This window comes from Heteronotia binoei, chromosome 2, assembly GCF_032191835.1.
Source record: "Heteronotia binoei isolate CCM8104 ecotype False Entrance Well chromosome 2, APGP_CSIRO_Hbin_v1, whole genome shotgun sequence".
NCBI classification, from domain to species: Eukaryota; Metazoa; Chordata; class Lepidosauria; order Squamata; family Gekkonidae; genus Heteronotia; species Heteronotia binoei.
This window is the reverse complement of record NC_083224.1, coordinates 94,408,120-94,431,869: the sequence shown is the minus strand read 5'-3', so window position 1 is coordinate 94,431,869 and position 23,750 is coordinate 94,408,120. Positions and strand designations below refer to the sequence as shown.

At 45.3% G+C, this 23,750-nt stretch overlaps 1 protein-coding gene across 14 annotated transcripts in view; it reads right to left on the bottom strand.

Moving 5' to 3' along the window:
• Positions 1-23,750, bottom strand: part of PTPRF (protein tyrosine phosphatase receptor type F) — a 915,542-nt gene that overhangs the window by 520,847 nt on the left and 370,945 nt on the right. For all 14 annotated transcript variants that reach the window (XM_060231649.1, XM_060231648.1, XM_060231653.1 and 11 more), the window contains one exon: positions 17,312-17,470. In XM_060231649.1, coding sequence (XP_060087632.1) covers positions 17,312-17,393 — 82 coding nt within the window. In that variant the 5' untranslated portion in view covers positions 17,394-17,470. The remainder of the gene's footprint in view (positions 1-17,311; positions 17,471-23,750) is intronic.

Here is a 23,750-nt window from a genome sequence, read left to right as displayed (position 1 = left end):
AAATTTGCTGACGACACCAAATTGGGAGGAGCAGCAAACACACCAGAAGATAGAGATAGTATTCAACGAGATCTGAACACATTGGAAAAGTGAAAAAGGTGTAATTTAACAAAGATAAGTGCTGAGTTCTATATCTGGGTAACAAAACTGGGAACATGCATACTGGATGAGGGATACACTTTCGGACAGCAGTGTTTGTGAAGAAGATCATGGGGTAAGGGTGGAGCATAAGTTAAATATGAGCAGCCAGTGTGATGCAGCAACAAAAAAGGCTAATGTGATCACGGGATGTAGCAACAGAGGTGTAACATTCAAATTGCAAGAGGTCATAGTCCTGCTGTACACTGCATGGGTCAGGCTGCACCTGAAGTATTGTGTGCAGTTCTGGAGGCCTCACTTCAAGAAGAATGTAGATAGAATGGAGAGGGTGCTGAGGAGAGCAACTAGGATAATCGGTGGCCTGGAGACCAAGCCCTATGAAGAAAGGCTGAGGGACTTGGAAATGTTCAGTGTAGAGAAGAGGAGGTTGAGGGGGAACATGATTGCTCTTTTTCAGTATTTGAACGGCTGTCACGTAGAGAATGGCACAGAGCTGTTCCTGTTGGCAGCAGAGGAGAAAACTCACAATAATGGGTTTTAATTAAGGACAGAAAGGTATTGGCTGGATTAGGAAAAACTTTTTTACAGTAAGAGTTTTTCTACAGTGGAATCAACTGCTGAGGGAAGCTGTACGCTCCCCCCCACTGGCGGTTTTTAAGTAGCAGCTGGACAAACACTTGTCAGGGTACTCTAGGCTGATCCTGCATTGAGCAGGGGATTGGCCTATATGCCCCCTTTCAACTCTATGATTCTATTATTCTAACTGGTAACATCTGAGTTCTAACCATTAATTGTACAACAAAATTATTATTCATTTGATTGGAAAGATAAAGAGAGGCATGGAAAGCACAGCTTTTTATCCATGTAACACTATGTGGAAGAAACTGACTCTGAAGGTTCAAAAGGTTGTTTACTTGGTTTTGGTCTGAAAGAACAGATTAAAACAGTACAGTACATTAATAAATAACTAGGAATCCAACCAAAGAGCATGACAGAATGGATAACATTGAGAATACAATATATGTCCTTCTCATAGAATCCCTCCCCACAATACATATAGCCAAATATGCCGAATTTTTAGGAGACTGGGTTTTCCTTGATTATGCCCAGATTAATAATAATAATAATAATAAATTTATTTTTATATCCCGCCCTCCCCCGCCAAGGCAGGCTCAGGGCGGCTCACAGGACATGGTATATACCATGATTACAATAAAATACAATCATTACTATAAAAGACAGTTAAAATATAGTTAAATTACATTCATAAATTAAGTTAAATAAAACAGTTAAAACCATTATAGATTATCAATTAAGGTGCTACAGTTCAATATATGTATAGGATGGCTAGATGTCATTACCCGGGTTCCATCTTAAAAGTAAGTTGAAAGAGGACGGTTTTGCAAGCCCTGCGAAACTGATTTAGATCTCGCAGGGCTCGCACCTCCTCTGGTAGTTGATTCCACCATTGGGGAGCCATTGTTGAGAAGTCTTGCTCCCTCGTTGTTTTCAATCTGGTCTCCCTTGGTCCAGGGATTTTTAAAAGATTTTGAGAACTAGATCTCAGTGCTCTCTGAGGAGCTCTTGTGCTGTGTAGAATCTCTGTTGCAAATGCAAACTGATCAACAATCATCACAGAATGATGACCATAGAAAAAAGACCTTCATATGGAATCTGCATTGAGATAAAAGGTAGTCGCCTTCAGTCAGAACAGGACCGTAGGTTATTAAAGTTCACCCTGGCATACCAAGGTTACAAAAGATACCACCGTAGCTCTGAGTAGTTCAGCTCAACAGCATAACACGCAGATGCATGAGGGAATAGGACAAGAATGTTCTATATCAACTGCAAAAAGCAAGATTTTCCAACAGGAAATTAAGATCACATTTGTATCTAAAATGTGATACACAGACACATCAGCAATTAACACACACACAATGTCCGAGACAAATGTCTGAGATAACACATATAGAAAGACAGAAAGATAGCAATAAACTGCAAGTGATAAGTAACTAGACAATAAATTACTACTTTCTCACAATTGCCAAATAAATTAATCTAGATGTCTTGAGATTCCAGCCAACACACCAAGTACAAACTGGATCAAATTACACCAGAAAACTCATGTGTGGAAGCTCCATCACCAATGTGAATGCCTCTGTATTTGCAGCATCTATGAACACAAAGTTGAGAACTTTCCTCATGTGGTCAGGAGGCTCTGCCTACCTCATATGGGAGCACCCACAGGTAATTATAGCATTGGAAAAAGTCCAGAAAAGGGTCTTTGGGTGTGTCGCAATGGCCGTGCATACGCTTCTCTCCATTTTTCCTGCTACACAGACGTCTACACATCTGGAACGAGTAATATCACCCTCTTCAACAATCCCTAAAAATCCTTATCAATCATCTCTATTCTTCCTAACCTTTGATTGTGTGTATTTTATTGATTGTAAGTGTGATTGTATCTTTTAACATATTTTTCTAGTAAACATAAAATATATTTACTCTGGAGTTCTTCTTTCTGACACCAGACCTCTGTATCATTGGTGGAAAAGATCTCAGCTCTAATTGGCTCTACACAAGTCTCCTTGCTAATTTCCCCATCAAAAGAGGAGACCCCCAGCATTTTCAGTAACACATGGAAGCAACCCTAAAAATGTAAGCTGTATACACGGGACTCAGTATCACCTGAGTGCAAGTACTCATAGACTGCATCAGCTTTCATCTTATGTTGGTCAAACTGATGCAACTCCCCCCCCCCCCCCTTAGAAAACCTATTTACTCATATGGAGCAAGTGTGGCATAGCGGTTAGAGTACTGGGACTAGGACCTGAGAAATTCAGGGTTGAATTTCCACTCTGACATAAAAGTTTGCTAGATGACCTTGGACCAATCTCACTCACTCAGCCTAACCTACCTCATAGGGCTGCTAGGAGCATAAAGTGGAGGAGACTGGGATGATTTAAGATCCTTTGAGTCCCCATTAGAGAAAAAGGTGGAATATACATGAAGTATGTAAATAACATAGGGAAAATATGAAGTTTCCTTACACATCTGATGCTGTCAGATGTAAATCTAGAGATCTTCCTAGGATTCACTGGTTTGTGAATTGTTGTAAAGTCTCTCCTTCCTGTCCTTGGCAAATCACATGTTTGGGTCAGCATTATTTTCCTGTACATTACAACTTGGGTTTAGCTATCTTAATTCTTAAGCTTATTAGCAAGACAATGCAGTCTAACCAGCCAACTCAAAATCGAAGATTTCAATCCACCAAATAAATTTGGCTCTCTAGTTAATCAGAAACAGGGGGAGAGTGGACTGGAAAGTGCTACTGTAATGTGAACACAGTCAGCATGCCCTGCTTCTTCTTTGCTTTGAGGAGATAACATGACCGGAAGATCTTAACAGTCATCTTGAGAAAAAAGGAATTAATACTGCTACTCAAGTAAATTTCTGAACCTTGACTGGATTTATACTATCTGGAGACAGAATATAAAATTTCTAAATAAATAATAATAAAATAAATAAATAAATAAAATATTGTCAGTCAGTGGTGACCTAAAGTCTTAAACTGTTCCACATGCTTTTTTATTATTATTTTTGTAAATTTTCTGCTTTCTGACCTTTTAAAAAATGATATGTACATCTCTGGTTTTCTTTTCTTTTTAATTTTTAAATTTGTTTTTGAAAATAAAACTTTGCCTATGGATTTTTTGGTTGTTGTTCAGTCGCACAGTCGAGTCCAACTCTTTGTGACCCCAATGACAAAATCACGCTAGGCCCTCCTGTCTTCCATTATCCTCCGAAGTCTGCTCAAATTCGTGTTTGTTACATCTGTAACACTGTCCAGCAATCTCATCTTTTGCCGTCCCCTTCTTCTTTTGCCTACTGTCTTTCCCAGCATCAGGATCTTCTCCAGTGAGTACTCCCATCTCATTTGGTGGTCAAAGTGTTTGAGCTTCAACATGTGACCTTCCAGGGAACAGTCTGGGTTAATTTCCCTTAGGACTGACTGATTTGATCTTCTTGCAGTCCAAAGGACTCTCAAGATTCTTCCCCAGCACCACAGCTCAAAAGCATCCATTCTTCTGTGCTCAGTCTTCCTTATGGTCCAGCCATATATTATTACTGGGAATACCATCACTTTGACAATACGGACTTTTGTTGACACGGTGATGTCTCTACTTTTTATCATTACCACTCAAATAAAATGTGCTGGTCACCTAAGACAAATCAGCTGATGATAAACGTTTTGTAAGGTTTTAGGAACAGGGGGGAAATTTAGCCTTGGGGGTGCAGGAAAAATTACTTTGTGTGCTCCCAGAAATGGAGGAACTTCCTTCCCCTCCTCCATTTTATGAAGCCACCAGATAACAGGATTTATAGGACTAACTGTTCTGTTGCAGTAATCTCTTTATAAGATAATTTAAATCAGTATTTTCAGGCACATCATATTAAGACCTGGTTAATACAAGCTGTACAAAATCTGAGGAAAGAGACAGACAGCAGTAACTACAATGACCCATGTTGCAATCCCCAAAATAACAGCAGTAATACAAGAGAACAGTTTTTAAAATCATTAAACACAATGTAACTGCATTTGCTGCTTTCATCCTTTGTTAGCGCTTGATTCACTCTCCTCTTTCACACCCTGTTGCCTGAATTTAGTTTGTACTGGACCCATATTTTGCCTGTTACTCTGTGAAGCACTATGTACACTGAAAATGCTGCATATACTAAGTAACATTAGAAGAAATGAGTAAACTGCCAACAATCATGCTTCATGATTCTTCGTGTTCAGGTTCTCATTAAAGCTTCAATAGCTAAAAACATATAACAAAACTCGAAGCATCATTAGTATGCTTTCCTGCAAGAGCACAGGGTAGCCAGTTAAGATGAACCATTAATCTTGCCCAGTAAGGCTGTTGAGATGAAGGGATTTTAATATTCTGACATCTGTCCCAGAGAGGCCAAGTTTTCTCTTAACAAATCTGTGTGTCATGCTATTAAAGCAGCTTCTCTTCAAACAGTTTGAACTCAGGCTGCTTCGAAGCTTCCTCTATCTTCAGCAGGCAAAAATGCAGAATCCTCATACACAGTCACTTGTATGTAGCTTAATGTAGCTTAATGTAAGGATTTGTGGCCTGGTACACCAAACTAATACTGGCAGTAAAAGGTAAATAGAACATGGCATCTCAATTTCTCTCAAAGTCAACTTGCTGGTGGCAGGACAGAGGAGAAGTTGCTGTGGCCAGAAGTTCCTGTATGTTCCTTACCTCTCTACAAATTCCATGGCTAGCCAGAGAATTTGGGTGGCTATTCTGCTAAATTTTTTTATAGGAGAGTGCTGCTAGCTGTGATTCCTGAAGAATTCTCCCTGTCAATGGATACCCACCTTGAAAAAAGAAAAAAGGGGAATAGTTCAAGATTTTAGGTTACCACTGACTGGCAATATTTTATTTGTGTATGTGTTGGGGGGCACCTCACAGTTTGATAACCAGTTCAAGAGCCAGTCTGGTTTAGTGGCTAAGCACGCGGACTCTTCACCTGGGAGAACTGGGTTTGATTCTCCACTCCTCCACATACAACTGCTGGAGTGACCTTGGATCATAACTCTCTCAGATCTGTACTGCTCAAGAGCAGTTCTCTCAGCCCCACCTACCTCATAGAGTGTCTGTTGTGGAGAGGGGAAAGGAAAGAAGACTGTAAGCCACGCTGAGACTCCTTTGGGTAGTGAAGGGCAGGATATAAATCCAATCTTCTCCTCCTCTTCTTCTTACCAATGAAATCAGTACCAATAAATAAAATCTGAGTTGCTCTTAATTCTGAAGACAAATACCTCCTATGTACCAGCATGTTATCACCAAAAAGTATGCAGCCATCACTACATTATCTGTCATTGAAGTCCACCTTTTAATCACTTGTTGAGTAAAGAAGCATTTCGTTTTATCTGTCCTGAATCTACTGATCAATTTTACATGTTGCAATCTACCCTGAGTCTCTGCAAAAAAAGGAGTACTATAAAATAAATATAGAAATAAATACCCATCTGCCTTACTTGGCAGTCTACAAATGGCAGCTCTTTCAACACAGGATTCCTCAAACCTTGTGGGCAAGACATATTTGAGCAATTACTATCTCTCAACAAACTGTGATTCTAAAAGAAAGATATATCCTTTTGTTATAGGGTGAAAGAGGCCTGCTGTTTCTATGTGCTTGCTTATTCCACTTCCTACACGGCCAGGTTTAAAATGAGCTGACAGTGTGGGAGGCTGCTATACAGATGTTCCCACAGTCAAAATGTTTCTACACCACAGTGGCTGTGTACCTGATACAGTTCAGAAAAGTTTGGAAGAAAAACTATTTTTAGCAGCAAAGCTATAATATATAAATATTACATAGAAATATCAAGGATGGAACCAGCTAAAGCAGCCTACTCACAAAGACTGCTTCTCTAATCAGATTGCAAGGACTCCAATCCATCCATCCTCTACATTTGCACTGAGGTTTCTTTACAACTTGCTGCTTGTGATTACTTCAGACTATATGGAAGAAGATTAAGATACTGGAACACATTATCGTTGACAGTCACACTTCACTACTTGCAATTCAGAAGCACTGCTAAGTGGGATCCACCTTAAAACAGTTGCCCAGCACTGATTACTTCTGGGAGTTATTGGGTGCAGTGTCCTCATGAACTGAACATTGGAAAGCACAACAGAACTGGAGAAACAAAAATGTAAAATTGATGGGTTTCAGGAAAAGGTCAGAGCTGTACATAAAGATGTGCCCTCCAAATTTTCAACTTGGCTATCTAGCACAAACCTCCAAATTGAAGTTCAGTCCAGACAAGACTGAACTAGTCAACCAGGAACTAAAAAAATAAACCTTTTCTAGTTGAATTGTTAAAATACTAAAGTCAGTGACATTCTGACAGTTAAGAACATCGAATTCACTACCAGCTAACAGTCAGAAAAAAACATCCTGGGTCCTGAGAGAGTCCAGCACTCCATGTGGCCATTACCAGACACCCAAGCCAGACAGGCAGATGACTGGAAAACAGAGGGAAGAAATTACACAGGAATGTTGAAGAAACAGTAGCAACGAGTGCCATCTGGGGAGGGTTTCTCAGCAATGATCCTATATGCTTCCTACTCCAGCCCCTTTGCCTTAAAGGAGGGGAATGCATTTTAACCCATCAGCCAATCAAAACCTCCAAACTGAAGTTCAGTCCAGACATGACATCCTGAAGTTTCAAGCCAGGTTTATGGATGCCAAACACCAACAGATCCTTTTTGCTACCCAAGGAAATTCTGTGCCAGATCCAGAAGCTCTAACAGGACACATATGGGCCAACTTATTACTTATTACTTATTGCAAAGTATTTATATCCAATGCTTTCACTATTTAGGTCTTGAAAATGGCTATGGTCAGCAATGCTGTTCCTCCAAACCACACCACAAAGTATTTGAATTTTCCTGGATTTCAATTTGTTGAATCCAAAGGGTCAAGACATTGCTTGCTATAAACTGTGCTTTATACCAACAGAAAACTAGGTACAATATAGATCTATGTAAATAACAGGTGATGGGATAAAAATAGCTTGACAGGACTGTTCTGTCTACTGAAGCCCCACTCATATTCTTTCTTCCAAGGAAACCTAGTTCTTTCCAAATGCCAAGAAGTCAAGTGCAGGTAACTGAACTCATCCTCTGTTAGTTCACACCTCATTTATATAAGCTCCTCTTTTGTTCCTCTATTATGCAAGTTCATTTATGATGTGGCTTTTTTTCTTTAAAGACTTGAAAGTCTGTTTGAGATAATATGAAATTCACTGGGCATGAGAAAAAAGCAGCTCTTGTGGGTCACCCAGACCTGCCCCCTGCTAATGGAAGCCAGGGCCAAAACATTAAATACAAAGCCTAATGGGTGAGGATAGGTAAGAGGGAGAAAAAGAAAAATGGACAACAATTCTGATATCCTCTGTTGAAAGAACTGATTTTCATTTCCTGGTTTCCAGAAAAAGATTTGCAGTGTTTTGTTTTTTTGTAAGCAATATATTCCAGAAGCCTTGAAAGTGCATCTTTTCCTTGACAATTGAAATGAACATTAAATGAAATCTGCAAAGCCATTTTCTCCAGCATAGTCAAGAGAGCTGACAGAAGGGGAAGCAGAGAGGGCACATAAAAGACAAACATGAAGAAGCTGAGGCAGAAAGTGTAGAACAATCTTCCTGAATCGGTTCCAAAATGCTGTAATGGAATTAGGGTCACCTTGACAGAAATGAACAGTTTAGAGGAAATTTAATATTTTTTCCACTATAGTCTGCAGAGGAAAACTGAGAAGAATTCTGCCAAATTAGCATCAGCAAATTACAACTAAAATTTGGACATATACCAGCACAGGCCTCATCCACAGTTTTCACTAGGAATGTTTATGTTATCTAAACAGAAATATGCTTAGCTTAGCCTAGTGCTTTCTGCACTAAACACTTCTCTATTCGGGAATATTAGAGTCACATGGTAACTTTCACAACTACCAATTGTGTCAGGATTTTAGCCCTCGGAGAGTCTACAGAATTTATCCCCTCTGCCAGAACCACTAAATGACACTCCAACAATCTGTTTTATTTCACCCTATGATGTTTCACTATGTGCACAGCTGCCTAATCATCAAGATGCTTGAGCAGCAGCAGCACTAAAATCTGCTGCAGCAACAAAACAGATTTTGAGAATGGGAGACCCACGAGGTTCTGAGTTTCACAGAAGTCTGCTGTCAGATACACATGCAGCACAGGTGAACCACCCGGCTGCATTATCAGTTATGCTCCATTTCTAGACACAATTCTCCCACCAAGCCCAGGGACCAAGGTCAAATATAGCTCTGTTCCACACTATCACTTTGTAACAGAGAAACCCTTAGCAGATATTAATTGGGCTTGACACCTCAATAGTACTTTTTGGTGACTTCAGAGAAGCAGAGGGAGGGTTTCTTTGTCAAATGGGTGTGTGTGTGTGCGTACATGTAAGTGTGAAGGTTATGTTTATACAGATGATGTTTTCTCATCAACAATACAAATCCTGTCTCCATTTAAAAAAAAATACACAGAAGATCTCATTCAGTTCCTCTCTAGATTTCCCCCTTTGGTGTAACTGCTTTGTATTGTTATTCACTAACACAATGCTTCTGCTAATAACAGACAGCTACAACTGTACTGTATTTCTGTGGATTTGTCTTTTCTGTAAAACACACAATTTCCACAGCCATGTAGCATCAGCACTTAACTGGGCATTTGATTGCACTGATTCCTACCTGTCAAACAGATAGCAAAGAAAAATGAAATTGCCAACATTTAGCAGTGCTGCCAATTGCAGCTGATGCACTTCCATTCTGTCCTCTATTGCAGTGATTCAGATCAATTTGCTCTGAACAGTATCACCTTGTTATCAAGAGCACCACTGAGGAGAGATAAGCGAAAAACTGGAATTCAGAGGCCAAACCATCACATGCAAGGAATCTCTAAGTTAACCTGTGGGGTCCAGAGGAGTGAAAGGTCACCCAGTCTGCAACTCTGCAAAAACCTGCCCTACCAATCAGGAAACAATAATCTGACAACTGCGCACAAGAATAAAACTGATGCAGCTAACCCCAATATGGCTGCCATAGGGACAGGGACCAACCACTAAATACTGGGAGATTCCAAGCCAAGCATCCACCTATGATGCTGTTTCTGAGTATATACTCCCTACAGACACAAAGCTGCTGTCTCCTGAGCTATTCTGAAGCATCTTCAATGAGGCAGAGGAAAGTGAGGATTGGCTGATTACTCTCCAGGAGAGATACTCTGGGGAAGGAGGGCACAGGCAGCAGGAAATACACTGGCAGGGACCATGGCACTTGCAAGTGACACACTGGAAATAACTGGTGGATATGTACAAAGTTCAAGCAAATCCACATGAGATATTATGCATACTAAGAGCTGCTTTCCTTATCCAAAAACTGCACCTAGTGCAGAGCACCACAGCTCATCTAACAGGTACAAAATTGTGACTGTATTCAGTGGATTGTGCAGCGGGTGCAGTGACTGCCAGTAAGTTTCTGCATCCTGTTCTGATTCTAAGGGGCCTTCATGGCCTGAGATGACTATCTTAATAGTACTTTCCCCCAATAACCTTTAAAAATGGGTGGAAAGACTGTAATCCAAAACTCTTCAAATAGGGAAGTAAGATCAGTGGCAGCTCTTTACAGCTGAGGATCAAAAGTGAGCTCAGCTGAGCCCGTATGATGTAGTGATTAAGAGCAGTGGACACTAATCTGGAGAAGCGGGTTTGACTCCCCACTCCTCCACATGAAGCCTGCTGTGTGATCTTGGGCCAGTCATGGTTTGTTCAGAAATCTCTCAGCCCTACCAACCTCACAAGCTGCCTGTTGTAGGGAGAAAAAGGAAAGGTGATTGTAAGCCACTATGAGACTCCTTAGGGAAGAGAAAAGTGGAGTATAAAAACGAACTCTTCTTCTTCTCTAAGCACCAAAGAACAGGCCTTTTCTGTATTTGTAGAGGTAATGTTTGCCATTCCCATCCACTGCTACTTCAGCTACTTGCCACCTATCCAACTACAGAGACTTTGCGAGCAATCAGGCCTAGGAATCCAATATCATGTATCATTAAACCATTTTGAGCACAACTTACAATATGTGTTTGATATCTGATGGTATACTATCTGCTCTCTTTATGATTCTAACTTAATACTCTTCTATGATTATGTATATAACATGCTTTCAACATAGGATAAAATGAGGTATAAATATACGAGTAAGCTCATATCTAATAATATTCTTGGAACACTGTCTTGGATTAGAAAATTCAGTTAGTACAAAATATGGCAGCAATAGTTACCCACCCATTCCAGAGGGCATGTGCAGACAGCATTAAACCAACATCAGTAGTTCCCTGTTAGTTTCCTGACCCAATCCAGAATGCTGGTGTTGGCCTTTAAATCCCTAAATGATTTGATTCCAAACATCCCAGCCAATTAGGGCTCAATGTTGAATAGCCAGATTACATTGTGTGATGTCAAAAAGCCAGTTCAGAATGAGTACAATGCTTGCTAGCCTCACTCTGATTGGGCAAACACTGCTGCTCTGATCACAGCCTTTACCTTTGTTGGATGGGATGAGTTTTCACAAATACCATCCTGTCATTTCAGCTCAGCCCTATTTATACTAACACAGCAAGAAAAGACTACAGTTCAGGCAGAGGTAGTCCTAATTAATAGGAGCTGCCTTAACAAGAAATTTAACCCACCAGTGCAGTTTTACTTATATAATTTTGGGTTTTATCTTGTAACCAATTCTCTGAACACATTAGTGAAACATATAGCAATCATTCAAAGGAAAAACAGATGTGGATTAAGTAGCAAAGCAGTAGAAAATAAAACAAAACAGGAAAATGTCCTACTGAAATCATCACAGCACCACATCTTGAATACTACATGCTCATACTACATGCTTCAAAAGGACATCTGTTCATTTCTTCTCCTATCAAACCTGATCAGGTTTTAATGTATGTGAGTAGATAAATACCTTGTCTACTCATGTACAGTATATGTACAAACAAAGCCTTGACAATTCTAGACATCAGGTCACATTGTAATCTGAAGTTGGAGTTCTGGTGGATCTACTCTCTAAACAAGATGTCAAACTCATTTGTAACGAAGGTCAGATCTGGCATAAATGTCACTTTGTTGAGCCAGGCTGTGTGTGCCATAACACATAATGCCAGGTACTGGATATAGAAACTATATAAAGGACAGCAGCTGGTAAGCTTAAAGTTGGTGTATCCTCACTGCAAGGCCCTATGGGCTGGAAGGGGAATGCAGAGGAAAACCCACATAGGCAGACTGGAGAGACAGCAGTGCAGCGCTGGGCAGATGCTCTCACAACACTTGGCTGCTGCAGATGAAGTTGTTCCACTGTGCTGAAGTCACAATGGAATGGCTCTGCCCACTCCTCCCAGCACTCCCTCCCTTGCACCAGTTGCTTGCAGGCCACATGAGAGCCCAGGATGGGTCGGTTCTGTTTCCCACACCTTATGTTTGACACTCCTGCTCTAAACTCTAATGAAGAGTTTAAAAGAAATAAAAGGGCAGCAGATGGAAACTTCTAGCACAGAGCTAATTTGTAGCTAGGATAGAAGATCTGCTGCAACAGAGATCAATCTCTATTGGCACACCTAGTTGCCAAGCATGGTGAAATTCCATTGATAATTGATTGTTATAGGGTCCTTCATAACACTGGTCTGTGAATTATCACGGAGTACCAAGCTTTGCTAGCTTTGTTATTCTTTCCCCTCCCACTTCTTGCTTTATTGCTTGTAAAGTAGAAGTAGTGAGAAACGAAACTAACTTGAGAAGTAATCAGCACCTTCCCATACATTCCTGGTAGGGAGCGCGACACATCTGGGGAAAGCAAGGACAGAGTCCTGATAACACTATGAGAATGTAGACATTTATGATAGTTTATGTGTGAGAGCTCCCCCGCTCCCCCACCCTTTGGAATCCTTTTGAAGTAAGCCTTAAAAGCATTGTATCAATGTATTGGCAGCATCACTCTCAAGAATCTGTTACACTGAAAGTATCGGTTTATCAATAAACGTAGTCTTTGTATCAACTTCGACTCGTCATTGAACCCGCTTGCTTGACACTAGTTTGCTTAGCAAACTATGCACCACATAGCAGAAGGTCAGCTTCTACTCTCTTTTGCAGCAAGGACAGCTGAAGGCAGGCAAAAGACTCAGATATGGTGGGGGCAAAGGTAGGTGACTTTTCCCCTCCCAGGGAAGGGTGGGGAGAGAGACAGAGAAATCTGGTCTGAAGAAGAAGGAAAAAAGTCTTACTGTTTTCAAACCAATTTTCAGTGATGTTGGAATAATTCAGATTATATAGAGCATACTGTGAGCAGTTTTATATTCTGGCTTGGTGTACTAATTATACATACATGATTATGATCCAGATTTAGTGAATAACTGAAGTGAGGGCTTCTATTCTGTCTACTACAACCCCAAAAGAACTCCATGCTTGAGCTGAAAAACAGGATAATTCTTGGATAGTTTTTTTTCCTTTAATTCTGTTCTAGTTATACACCAGTTAAGGGATAACAGTTGGCTTTCCTTACAACATTTGCCTGAACAAAAGAGGCTTGAATATGCAAAACTTTATGCTGCAATTTATATATTTCAGGTGCCAGGGAGTTCTTGCTTTTGTTGATGCTAACTTAACAGAGTTATCTCACTGGATCCTATTAGTTTAGGTCCACAGTTTGATTACAAAGTTTTCATACATTTTTCCTGGATTGTGTCTCTTTTGAAAAACATCCTCACATGCGCAAAAACATTTTGCAACTCATCTGAAAGATGTGGAAGAAGCAACTCTGCACCCTATTCAGCAAGGCATTCCATAACCTTTGACCAACTGCAGTAAAGGCCCTGCTCTTCACAACTAATGGATGGTCTTATCTCTTAAGTAGGGCCTTACCTGCTAGATTTAGGGTTGCCAACTGGTGTGGAAAAAAATGTCCTGTCTCTTTAACAGAGAAATAATATGTAGAAATCAGGGGTGGAAATTAGTCAAAGCGACAAAATTACTGATTTTACTGACCAAAATTCCAAAGAAACTGGCCAAAAACTGAAAAAAATACTAACAAAAACTGACAAATTACTGAAGAATTGAATCTCCTATTGTTAAATTAAAATAAAACTGGGACTTCATTAAAAATTATTATCAGGCCTCCACCATCCCCATAGCCAACCTTTGCACATCTTTTTATTGAAAAAAAATTATAATAGAATTCTAGAGTTGGAAGGGACCTCCAAAGTCATCTAGTCCAGCCCCCTGCACAACGCATGAAAATCTCAAGTACCTCCCCCTGCCCACCTTCTTGTGATCTCCCTAAATTCAAAGAATCAGCATTGTTGTCAAATGCTCATCTAGCCTCTGTTTAAAACCCTCCAAAGAAGGAGAGCCCACCACCTCATGAGGAAGCCTGTTCCACTGAGGAACCACTCTGTCAGGAAGTTCTTCCTAATATTTAGCTGAATACCCACTGGTTCTGATCCAACATTCTGAAGCAACCATCCTCTATATGACAGCCCTTCAAGTGGCTGAAGATGGTTATCATATCACCTCTCGGTCATCTATGAAAATAGGACAATGTTTTCATTATTGTACAAAATTTATAGTAAAAAAATTCCCTTTAAGCAATAATCGCATACTGCAGATAATAAAACAGCAAAACAATTTAGGGGTGGGGTGTCATCACTGATGACACTCAGTTATGTTTATTGATGGGTGGCTGGCCAGCCAGATACTGCCCCATCAGTTTTGGCTGAGGGGTTGGGGGCCCTGGTGGGATTGTTAAAGCAGAACCAGCTGAGACTAGAGCCTACTAAGATAGAGGTTCTGTGGCTGAGCAGAGAGGATTCAGGGTTAGGGTGCCAACTCCGAGCTCTTGACAGCCTGCCCTTAACACCAGCACCAACTGTCAAAAGCTTGGGTGTGATTCTGGATGCCTCCTTATCAACAGAAGCCCAGATTACAAATGTTGCCAGGCTGGCATTTTTCCAGCTACGCCAGGTCAGGGCAACTGGCCCCCTAGCTGTCCCCACCCTGACCTAGCCACAGTAATCCATGCAACAGTCATCTCAAGATTGGATTATTGTAACTTGTTCTATGTGGGCCTGATCCAGAAAGTCCAGCTGGTACAGAATGCAGCAACACAGGTCCTTTCAGAGACCACACAAACAGCACACATTCAGTTTGTGTTGTCTGAGCTGCACTGATTACCAGTTGAGCACCAGATCAGGTTCAAAGTTTTGGTGCTTACCTTCAAGGCCCTTATTGATCTGAGACCCATGTATCTTTGGGACCATCTCTCCTGGTATATCCCCCGAAGGGCATTACACTCTGCTTATAAGAACTTGCCTGTGGTCCCCAGCCAGTGTTCATCTGGTAGCATAACTGGAAATTTGGATTCCATCTGAGCAACTTTGAATGATCAACAAATTTTATTGTGACTGTAATGTTTTAAATTACATCAGGATTTCCCAAACTCCCCCCGCCCCCCCAATGGCCCGGTTATTTCTACCCTTCTCCTTCGTGGTCCACTAAAATTTGAGGGTGGAGCCAGGAGACTTTGGGGGTGAAGCCGGGAAAGTACAAACATGCTTAAAATTCTTGCAATATTTTGTTTAGGAAAGGTAGGAGAATAGTGGGATTTTACAATGCAATCTTAAAAATAAAATATCAAGAAAAAGCACAAGGATCACATGCAGAAAACGAAAAATATGTAATGTTCTTAGCCTGGGAAAACATGAAATGGCAGGAAGAAGCTTTTCTTCCCCCCCACCCAGGTCTACTCAGATTAGCAATGGCAAGGAAGGAAGGAAGGAAGGAAGGAAGGAAGGAAGGAAGGAAGGAAGGAAGGAAGGAAGGAAGGAAGGAAGGAAGGAAGGAAGGAAGGAAGGAAGGAAGGGAGGGAGGGAGGGAGGGAGGGAGGGAGGGAGGGACTGACTGACTGACAGAGAGAGAGAAGATGGGAAAAGACTGACTGACAGAAAGAGAGAGAGAAAGAGAGAAGAAAGAAAAGAAAGAGAAAAGAAAGAGAAAAGAAAGAAAGAGAGAGAGAAAGAAAGAAAGAAAGAAAGAAAGAGAAAGAAAGAAAGAGAAAGAAAGAAAGAGAAAGAAAGAAAGAAAGAAAGAAAGAAAGAAAGAAAGAAAGAAAGAAAGAAAGAAAGAAAGAAAGAAAGAAAGAAAGAAAGAAAGAAAGAAAGAAAGAAGAAATTGGATTTATATTCTGCCCTCCACTTGAGTCTCAGAGCGGCTCACAATCTCCTTTATCTCCCTCCCCCACAACAGACACCCTGTGAGGTGGGTGGGGCTGAGAGGACTCTCACAGCAGCTGCCCTTTCAAGGACAACCTCTGCCAGAGCTATGGCTGACCCAAGGCCATGCCAGCAGGTGCAAGTGGAGGAGTCGGGAATCAAACCTGGTTCTCCCAGATAAGAGTCCGCACACGTAACCACTACACCAAACTGACTCTCTGAAAGGGAGGGAGGGAAAGGACTGACTGACAAATAGGAGGGGGAATGGGAAATAAACCTTCCCTCTGGCCACTGTCTTTTCCCCTTTATTGTCCCACACCTGCCTTCTCCCTTCTCCCTTCCCCATTCACCCCTCTGCCTGTCTCTCAGCCCTCCCATTGCTGATCCCTCCCCCCCTTGACCTTTGCCCCACTCCTGGGCCAGCCCTCCTCCTGCTATCCTTTTGCTCCAGCGGGCGCAGGCTGCTAGCGATGTCAGGGCTGCTGCTTCAGCCGCTCAGGCCTGGGTGTCACTCCTCTCCCCCCCCGCCATCGCACAGACCATTGGGGCCGGCTGCAGCTCTCCTGGCGGCGCCGTCATCAGGTGCTGCCGAGCCCAGCCAGGGAGGCTGTACCAGGAGGACGTATTGGGTGGTGCACACCATTCTCGTCCCTCGCTCAAGCCCAGTGGGACTAAAACGCAGCAGCAAGGAGCAGCAGCAAGGCCGGTCCCGCCCCGCCCAACACGTCCTCTTGGTGCAGCCTCCCTGGCTGGGCTCAGCAGCACCCAATGACGGCACTGCTGGGCCAGCCCTGATGGTCTCCGCTAGGCATCCATGGCCTGGCAAAAAGCCATCCATGGCCCACTACTGGATCAGGACCCGGTAAATGGGAAACGTCAATCTACATATGTGTTATTTATTGTTCTACACTGCTCCAAGGCCTGTTTACAGGAAATTGGCAGTATAAAAAAATCAGATTTAAATAATAAAATATACTTAAATTATACATAAAATAAACATTATACGAACAAAACATAATTACTGTAAGGTAAGATTTGTCTTTGCTTTTACTTTTTTTTTAGAAGTTATTAATGAATTCTTTCATTTCTCAACGGTTTTCAAGAAGACCTGAAATCTAGTAATAGGAAACAAATGAAAGGATTCACTATCCTCCCATGATTTTGTGATTTCTTACCAGCATCAAACAAGCTGACAAAAAATACCAATCAACTTACAGTGCTTCCCACCCACTGTTTCAACTCCACACACTTAAGGTCAGTGAGATTTAACATTTCATGGAGAATGTCTGCTGAAATTTTCTTAGCCATAAAATATTCAATTCAAGTTCTACTTACTATCTGCCTGCGTTGGTGACATCAAACAGCAGAGGACCACTGCTGACACAACAAATACTGGGATGTTGAAAGTAGGCACCATATTCCAAAGAACAGCAAGTCACCTTTACTCCAAGGCAAGCAGTCAATACATCCAGAGTCACAGATACAGACTTAATCCTGCAAACCAAAGGGAAAAAAGTAAAATGCATCAGATCCCAAGCAAACATACTTAAAAAAAACCCTACTCCAATATAAAACCACATACATCATGCACAACAAAAAAGACAGGATAATCCTCAGAGTGAGTGATTAACCCAAGATTAGGGAACGTCCCTGATGGAGCGCCAATGATAATAACTCTCACTTCAGAGGTTAAGTACCAATATGAAGCCCAAATACTATTCAGATTTGTTTGGTTCAGTAAATAGAATCAGATTATGTGTTACTTCACCACAATTGCTAAACAGAAAGCTCATCAATTTGCATCAGCCATACACTTGCTAGATGACCTAAGGCAAACCACTTTTACCATTCATGGATATTGACCTACCTCACAGAGCTGTTGACTTCACCAAGATATTGTTTGTGGAACCCCTGCTGGATCAGAGTAATTGTCTATCTAATCCAGCATTCTGTTTCACACAGTGTTCAAACACATGTCTCTAGGAAGCTCACAAGCAGCACACTAATGCAAATCCCTGCTTTCTTGTTCCACTCTTCCCCAGGGGTATCTTGCACCTAAACATAAATGTTCTACTGAGCTATCATGGTGGTTAGTACCCGAGAGATCTACCTTCCACAAATTTGACTGATCTTATTTTAAAGCTATCAAAGCAATTGTTATTATTAATAATAATACACAAGTATCTATACTGTGCTTTTGAAAGTGCTCAAAGTATTTCACATCTCAGTCACTGTTTTCACTCAAAAAACATGTCTCCTGAATTTCCAACATCACTAAGCCCACACATTTTAAAAGTAGTATTTTATCTTTGTATTTCTGGAAAACTTCCAACATCTTAAACATACAACTTTTCCTACCTTATAGCAACAAAACAGATAGGTTTAGGAGAGGGAGGTCTACACAGAAGGAGCAGGAAAGAAACAAACTGTCACGGCTGGGGCCGGGTCAGGCAAAGCCCAGAGGCAGTCCGAGGTCTGTAGCCAGTAAGCAGGAGGGTCTGAGGCGCCAAATCCAAATCAGTGTACAAGTATCGCAGGTCCGAGGTCCAGAAGCCGAGGTCAGGGAGTCCAGAAGTCAAAAGCCAAAGTCAGGGAGTCAGGAACCAAAGTCAAGCCGGAGTGGATGCTAGGATGTCAGGGAGATGACTAGTTGCTTCCACAAAGCCTCCTCCCAAAGCCCACAGCTATATAGCCCTCTGCTGGCTGTTGCCCGTTTGGGCTAATTGCTGGCTCAGGGAGGCAGCCAGGATCCTGTCATAACTCAAGCATCCTTGCTCTTAGGAGGGCCAGAATCCTCTCAGAACTCAGGGCTCAGGGAGCGTCTTGCTTGTGAGCGTGCCGCCCTCCTCCGATCCCTGAGGTCCTGCCGGAGGCGGTCACGCACACGAGCCACCCGAGAGGGCGAGGCAGGGGGGCTGGGATCTTCTCCAGCAGGAGGCAGGGGCACTGGTGCAGGTGGCATGGGCACAGTTTCCTCGTCAGACTCAACTTCCTCTGCAGGGTCCCCAGCACCCATGACACTATCCCCCTCCCCAGGGCCCCCCTCCGTCGAGGGACCTGGAAGGTCGGGGTGGTCGTTGTGGAACCGGTGCACCAAGTCCGGGGCATGAAGATTGTCCTCGGGCTCCCAAGACCGGTCTTCTGGGCCATATCCCTCCCAGTCCACCAGGTATTGGAGGCCTCCACGATGGTACCGGGAGTCCAGGATCTGGCGCACCTCATATTCTTCCTCGTCATCCACCAACACCGGTGGTGGCGGCGGTGGGCAAGGAGGCCGAGCTGGGTCAGGGGGTGCAGCTGGAACGAGGAGGGAGCGATGGAACACAGGGTGAATGCGGAGGTGGGGTGGCAACTGGAGCCTGAAGGCGACGGGGTTTATTTGGTCCGTGACGGGGTAGGGTCCAATGAACCGCGCATCCAGCTTGTGAGACCGACCAGGCCGGCGCAGGTAGCGAGTTGAGAGCCACACCTGATCCCCTGGCTGGATTGGGGGGCCTTCCTGCCTCTTCCGGTCCGCAGCCAGTTTATAGGCTTCCTTGGCCCGCTGTAGCTGCTCCCGGAGCAAGTCTTGGCTGGCGCGGAGTTCTTGCAGGTAGGCCTCGACGGCGGGGACATTCGTGGGTGGCAGGATCGCCGGGAAGAACCGAGGGTGGTACCCGTAGGTTGCAGCAAACGGGGTCATTTGGGTGGATGAGTGGACCGCGTTGTTGTATGCAAACTCCGCTAGAGGCAACAGACTGGTCCAGTCGTCCTGCTGGTAGCAGGTGTAACAGCGGAGATATTGCTCTAGCGTGGCATTGGTGCGCTCTGTCTGACCATCAGTCTGTGGGTGGTAGGCTGAGGACAGGTGCACTCGAGTACCCAGGCTGGAATGGAGGGCTTGCCAGAACCGAGAGGAGAACTGGGGGCCCCGGTCTGAGATCAGGTGGGCTGGGAGTCCGTGCAGACGAAAGATGTGTTGCAGGTAGAGCTGGGCTGTCTCCTGAGCTGTGGGAAGTTTCGGACACGGAATGAAGTGGGCCATCTTGGTAAATAGGTCGACGACCACCAAGATGCAAGTCTGACCTTTGGATCGTGGGAGTTCTGTAATGAAGTCCATCGAGATGGTGTCCCAGGGTCCTGAGGGTGCGGGCAAGGGCTGTAACAACCCCGAGGGTTTGGCCGGGACGTCTTTGGCCCGCCGACAGACATCACAGGAGCTGACATAGCGGGCAACATCGGAGCGCACTCGTGGCCACCAGAATTCTCGCGTCAGCAAGTGGGTGGTCTTATGCTGTCCAAAGTGCCCGGCGGGTAACGAGTCATGAGTCAGGCGTAGCACTTCTGCCCGCAAGGGCCCGGGCGGCACATAGAGGCGTTCGCGGTGTAGCAAGAGACCGCCTCGAGTCGTGAACTCGCCTGCTGAGTCGTCTTGGAGTGCCTGGAGGTGTTGCTGGACCCAGGGATCGTTGGCCTGGCTAGCACGAATGTCCTCCACGAGTGTGGGTGAAGTGGAGGTGGCTGCAAATACTGAGGGCGGCAGGATGGGAGCAGCGGGCGCGGCCTCAGTTGAAGCAGGGGCGTATTCCGGTTTCCGGGACAGCGCGTCTGCTTTCCGGTTCTGGGTATGGGGGATGTAGGAGATCCGGAAGTCAAAGCGAGAGAAGAATAGGGACCACCGGATCTGGCGCTGGTTGAGACGGCGGGTGGTCTGGAGGTGCTCTAGGTTCCGGTGGTCAGTGAGCACTTGAACAGGGTGGCGAGCCCCTTCGAGGTAGTGCCTCCAAACCTCAAAAGCCGCCTTGATCGCGAGCAACTCCCTCTCCCAGATGGTATAGTTCCTTTCCGCAGCCGTGAGCTGGCGCGAGTAATAGGCGCAGGGCTGGAGTGGCTGAGACGGCTCCTCGCGCTGGGACAGCACTGCTCCCAGGGCCACGTTGGAGGCATCAGCTTCCACCGTAAAGGGAAGCTGGGGGTCAGGGTATCTCAGGAGTGGCCCGGTGGCAAAACGGGTCTTCAGGGTGGAGAAGGCGTTATCGGCCTCTGGGGACCAGTAGAAGGGTTCTTTGGGGCGGAGTAGTTGAGTCAGGGGTGTTGTCAGGGAGGCATAGGCCGGGATGAATTGCCGATAGTAGTTGGCAAAACCGAGGAATCGCTGCAGGTCTTTGCGATTCTGAGGAGCCTGCCAGGTCAGGACCGCTTCTACTTTTTTCGGGTCCATGAGGATCCCTTGCGGGGACACAATGTGACCGAGGAACTCGACAGAGCGCAGGTCGAAGTCGCACTTCTCCAGCTTGGCGTAGAGGCCATGGGTTCGTAGGCGCTGCAGGACCTGGCGGACGTGCTCGGCGTGCTGGGCAGGATTGCGGGAGTAAATTAGGATGTCATCTAGATATATGATTGCGAAGCGGTCGAGCAGGTCCCGGAATATGTCGTTCATGAACCTCTGGAAGACAGCGGGGGCGTTGGTCAATCCGAAGGGCATCACCAGGTGCTCGTACTGCCCGTACCGGGTCCCAAATGCGGTCTTCCATTCGTCTCCAGGTCGTATGCGCACCAAATTGTACGCTCCACGGAGGTCCAGCTTGGTATAGATTTGGGCCCCCTTTAAGCGATCCAAGAGTTCAGGGATCAGTGGTAGAGGGTACCGGTCGCGGATGGTGATCTTGTTCAGGGCCCGGTAATCATTGCACAGCCGGAGCTCCCCACTTTTCTTCTTCACGAAGAGGACTGGAGCAGACAGGGGAGAGGTTGAGGGTCGGATGAAGCCGCGTTTCAGGTTCTTATCTAGGAAGTCTCGCAGAGCGGCCAACTCAGGCTCCGACATTGGGTACAGACGCCCCACCGGGAGTGGTGCCCCAGGTACCAAGTCAATGGCACAGTCATAGGGCCGGTGAGGGGGAAGCTGATCCGCTCCCGTCTCTTCGAAGACATCGGCGAAATCCGCATACTTCTGAGGGAGCTGAGGACCACCACTCGGGATGCCAGCTGCCAGAGTGGTGGGAGGAGTCAGATGGGGGCATGGGTCTTGGAAACGTAGTTCCTGCTGGGCCCAGTCCACGATGGGGTTGTGCAGCTTCAGCCAGGAAAGGCCCAGAATCAGTGGGAAGCGAGGCATGCGGGCGACATTAAACTGCAGCTGTTCTTGGTGCTGCTGGACGTGGAAGGTGATGGGACAGGTCTCCTGGGTGACAGGCCCAGAACGGAGGAGGCGCCCGTCAATAGCCTCCACCAGCGATGGAGTCTCTTTTGTCTGCACCGGGATCTGGTGCTGTTTTACAAAGGCGGCATCTATAAAACAGTGGGCTGCTCCCGAGTCCAGCATGGCATACACGAACAGCCAGCGTTCGTCAGGCAGACGGAGTTTGACTGGTAGCAGGAACGGGCCCGGGGTATCAGCCCGCTGTTCGGAGGACCCAGCTAGTCGCCCCAGGCTGGGGGGTCCACTTACGCCTGGGGCTGCCCTTTTGGCGGCGGTGGCGGTGAAGGCCCGGGTATCTGATGCTTAGCAGGGCAGCCAGAGGTATAGTGGCCTGCCGTGCCGCAGTAGAGGCACAGATTCTGTGTGCGGCGTCTGGCCTTTTCCTCTGGGGTCAGGCAGGGTCGAGCAGCTCCAAGCCGCATAGGCTCGTCCTCGGTGCTGGTACGAGCTGAGGATGGGCGAGGAGCCAAGTGGCACGGCGCAGGGAGCTGGCGCCCTCTGGTCTTGGCTTGGCGGCGACTTTCCAGGCGGCCATCGATGCGGAGGCAGAGGGTGATAAGTTGTTGAAGCGTGGGTGGTGGCTCCACCCTGGCCAGTTCATCCAGGACCTCCTCTGCCAACCCCTCGGTAAACTGGTCCATCTGGGCAGCCTCATTCCACGCCAAGTCTTGGGCCAGGAGCTTGAATTCGGTGGCATACTGAGCCACCGAGGATTTGCCTTGTTTCAGTGCCCTGATCTTCCGGTTGGCTGTGGCTGCTTGGACTGGGCTAGAGAAAGCAGCAGACAGGTGGGCCTCAAACCCTTGGTAATTAGTTAGTAGGGGAGAGGATGCGACCAGCAAGGGTGTGGCCCATTTGGCCGCCTGCCCCTTTAACAGACTGATGATGAAACACACCTTTGTCTTGTCATTGAGGAAGTCCCGTGCTCTCAGTTCAAAGTACAGCCGACACTGTGCTAGGAAGGCAGGAAATTCTTCCACGGCACCCCCAAATCTGTCAGGTGGGGAAACTGGGCACTTGGCTGGAGCACTGGCCGCAGGTTGTTGCTGCAAGTGCACTACTGCCTGTGTTAGCTGCTGTACCTGGGCTTGGAGCGCAGCCAGTAGTTCTGTGGTTTCACTTGCTTCAGCATCCATCCTGTGGAGTGGGTGTTTGTCTGGTGGAAGCAATCTGTCACGGCTGGGGCCGGGTCAGGCAAAGCCCAGAGGCAGTCCGAGGTCTGTAGCCAGTAAGCAGGAGGGTCTGAGGCGCCAAATCCAAATCAGTGTACAAGTATCGCAGGTCCGAGGTCCAGAAGCCGAGGTCAGGGAGTCCAGAAGTCAAAAGCCAAAGTCAGGGAGTCAGGAACCAAAGTCAAGCCGGAGTGGATGCTAGGATGTCAGGGAGATGACTAGTTGCTTCCACAAAGCCTCCTCCCAAAGCCCACAGCTATATAGCCCTCTGCTGGCTGTTGCCCGTTTGGGCTAATTGCTGGCTCAGGGAGGCAGCCAGGATCCTGTCATAACTCAAGCATCCTTGCTCTTAGGAGGGCCAGAATCCTCTCAGAACTCAGGGCTCAGGGAGCGTCTTGCTTGTGAGCGTGCCGCCCTCCTC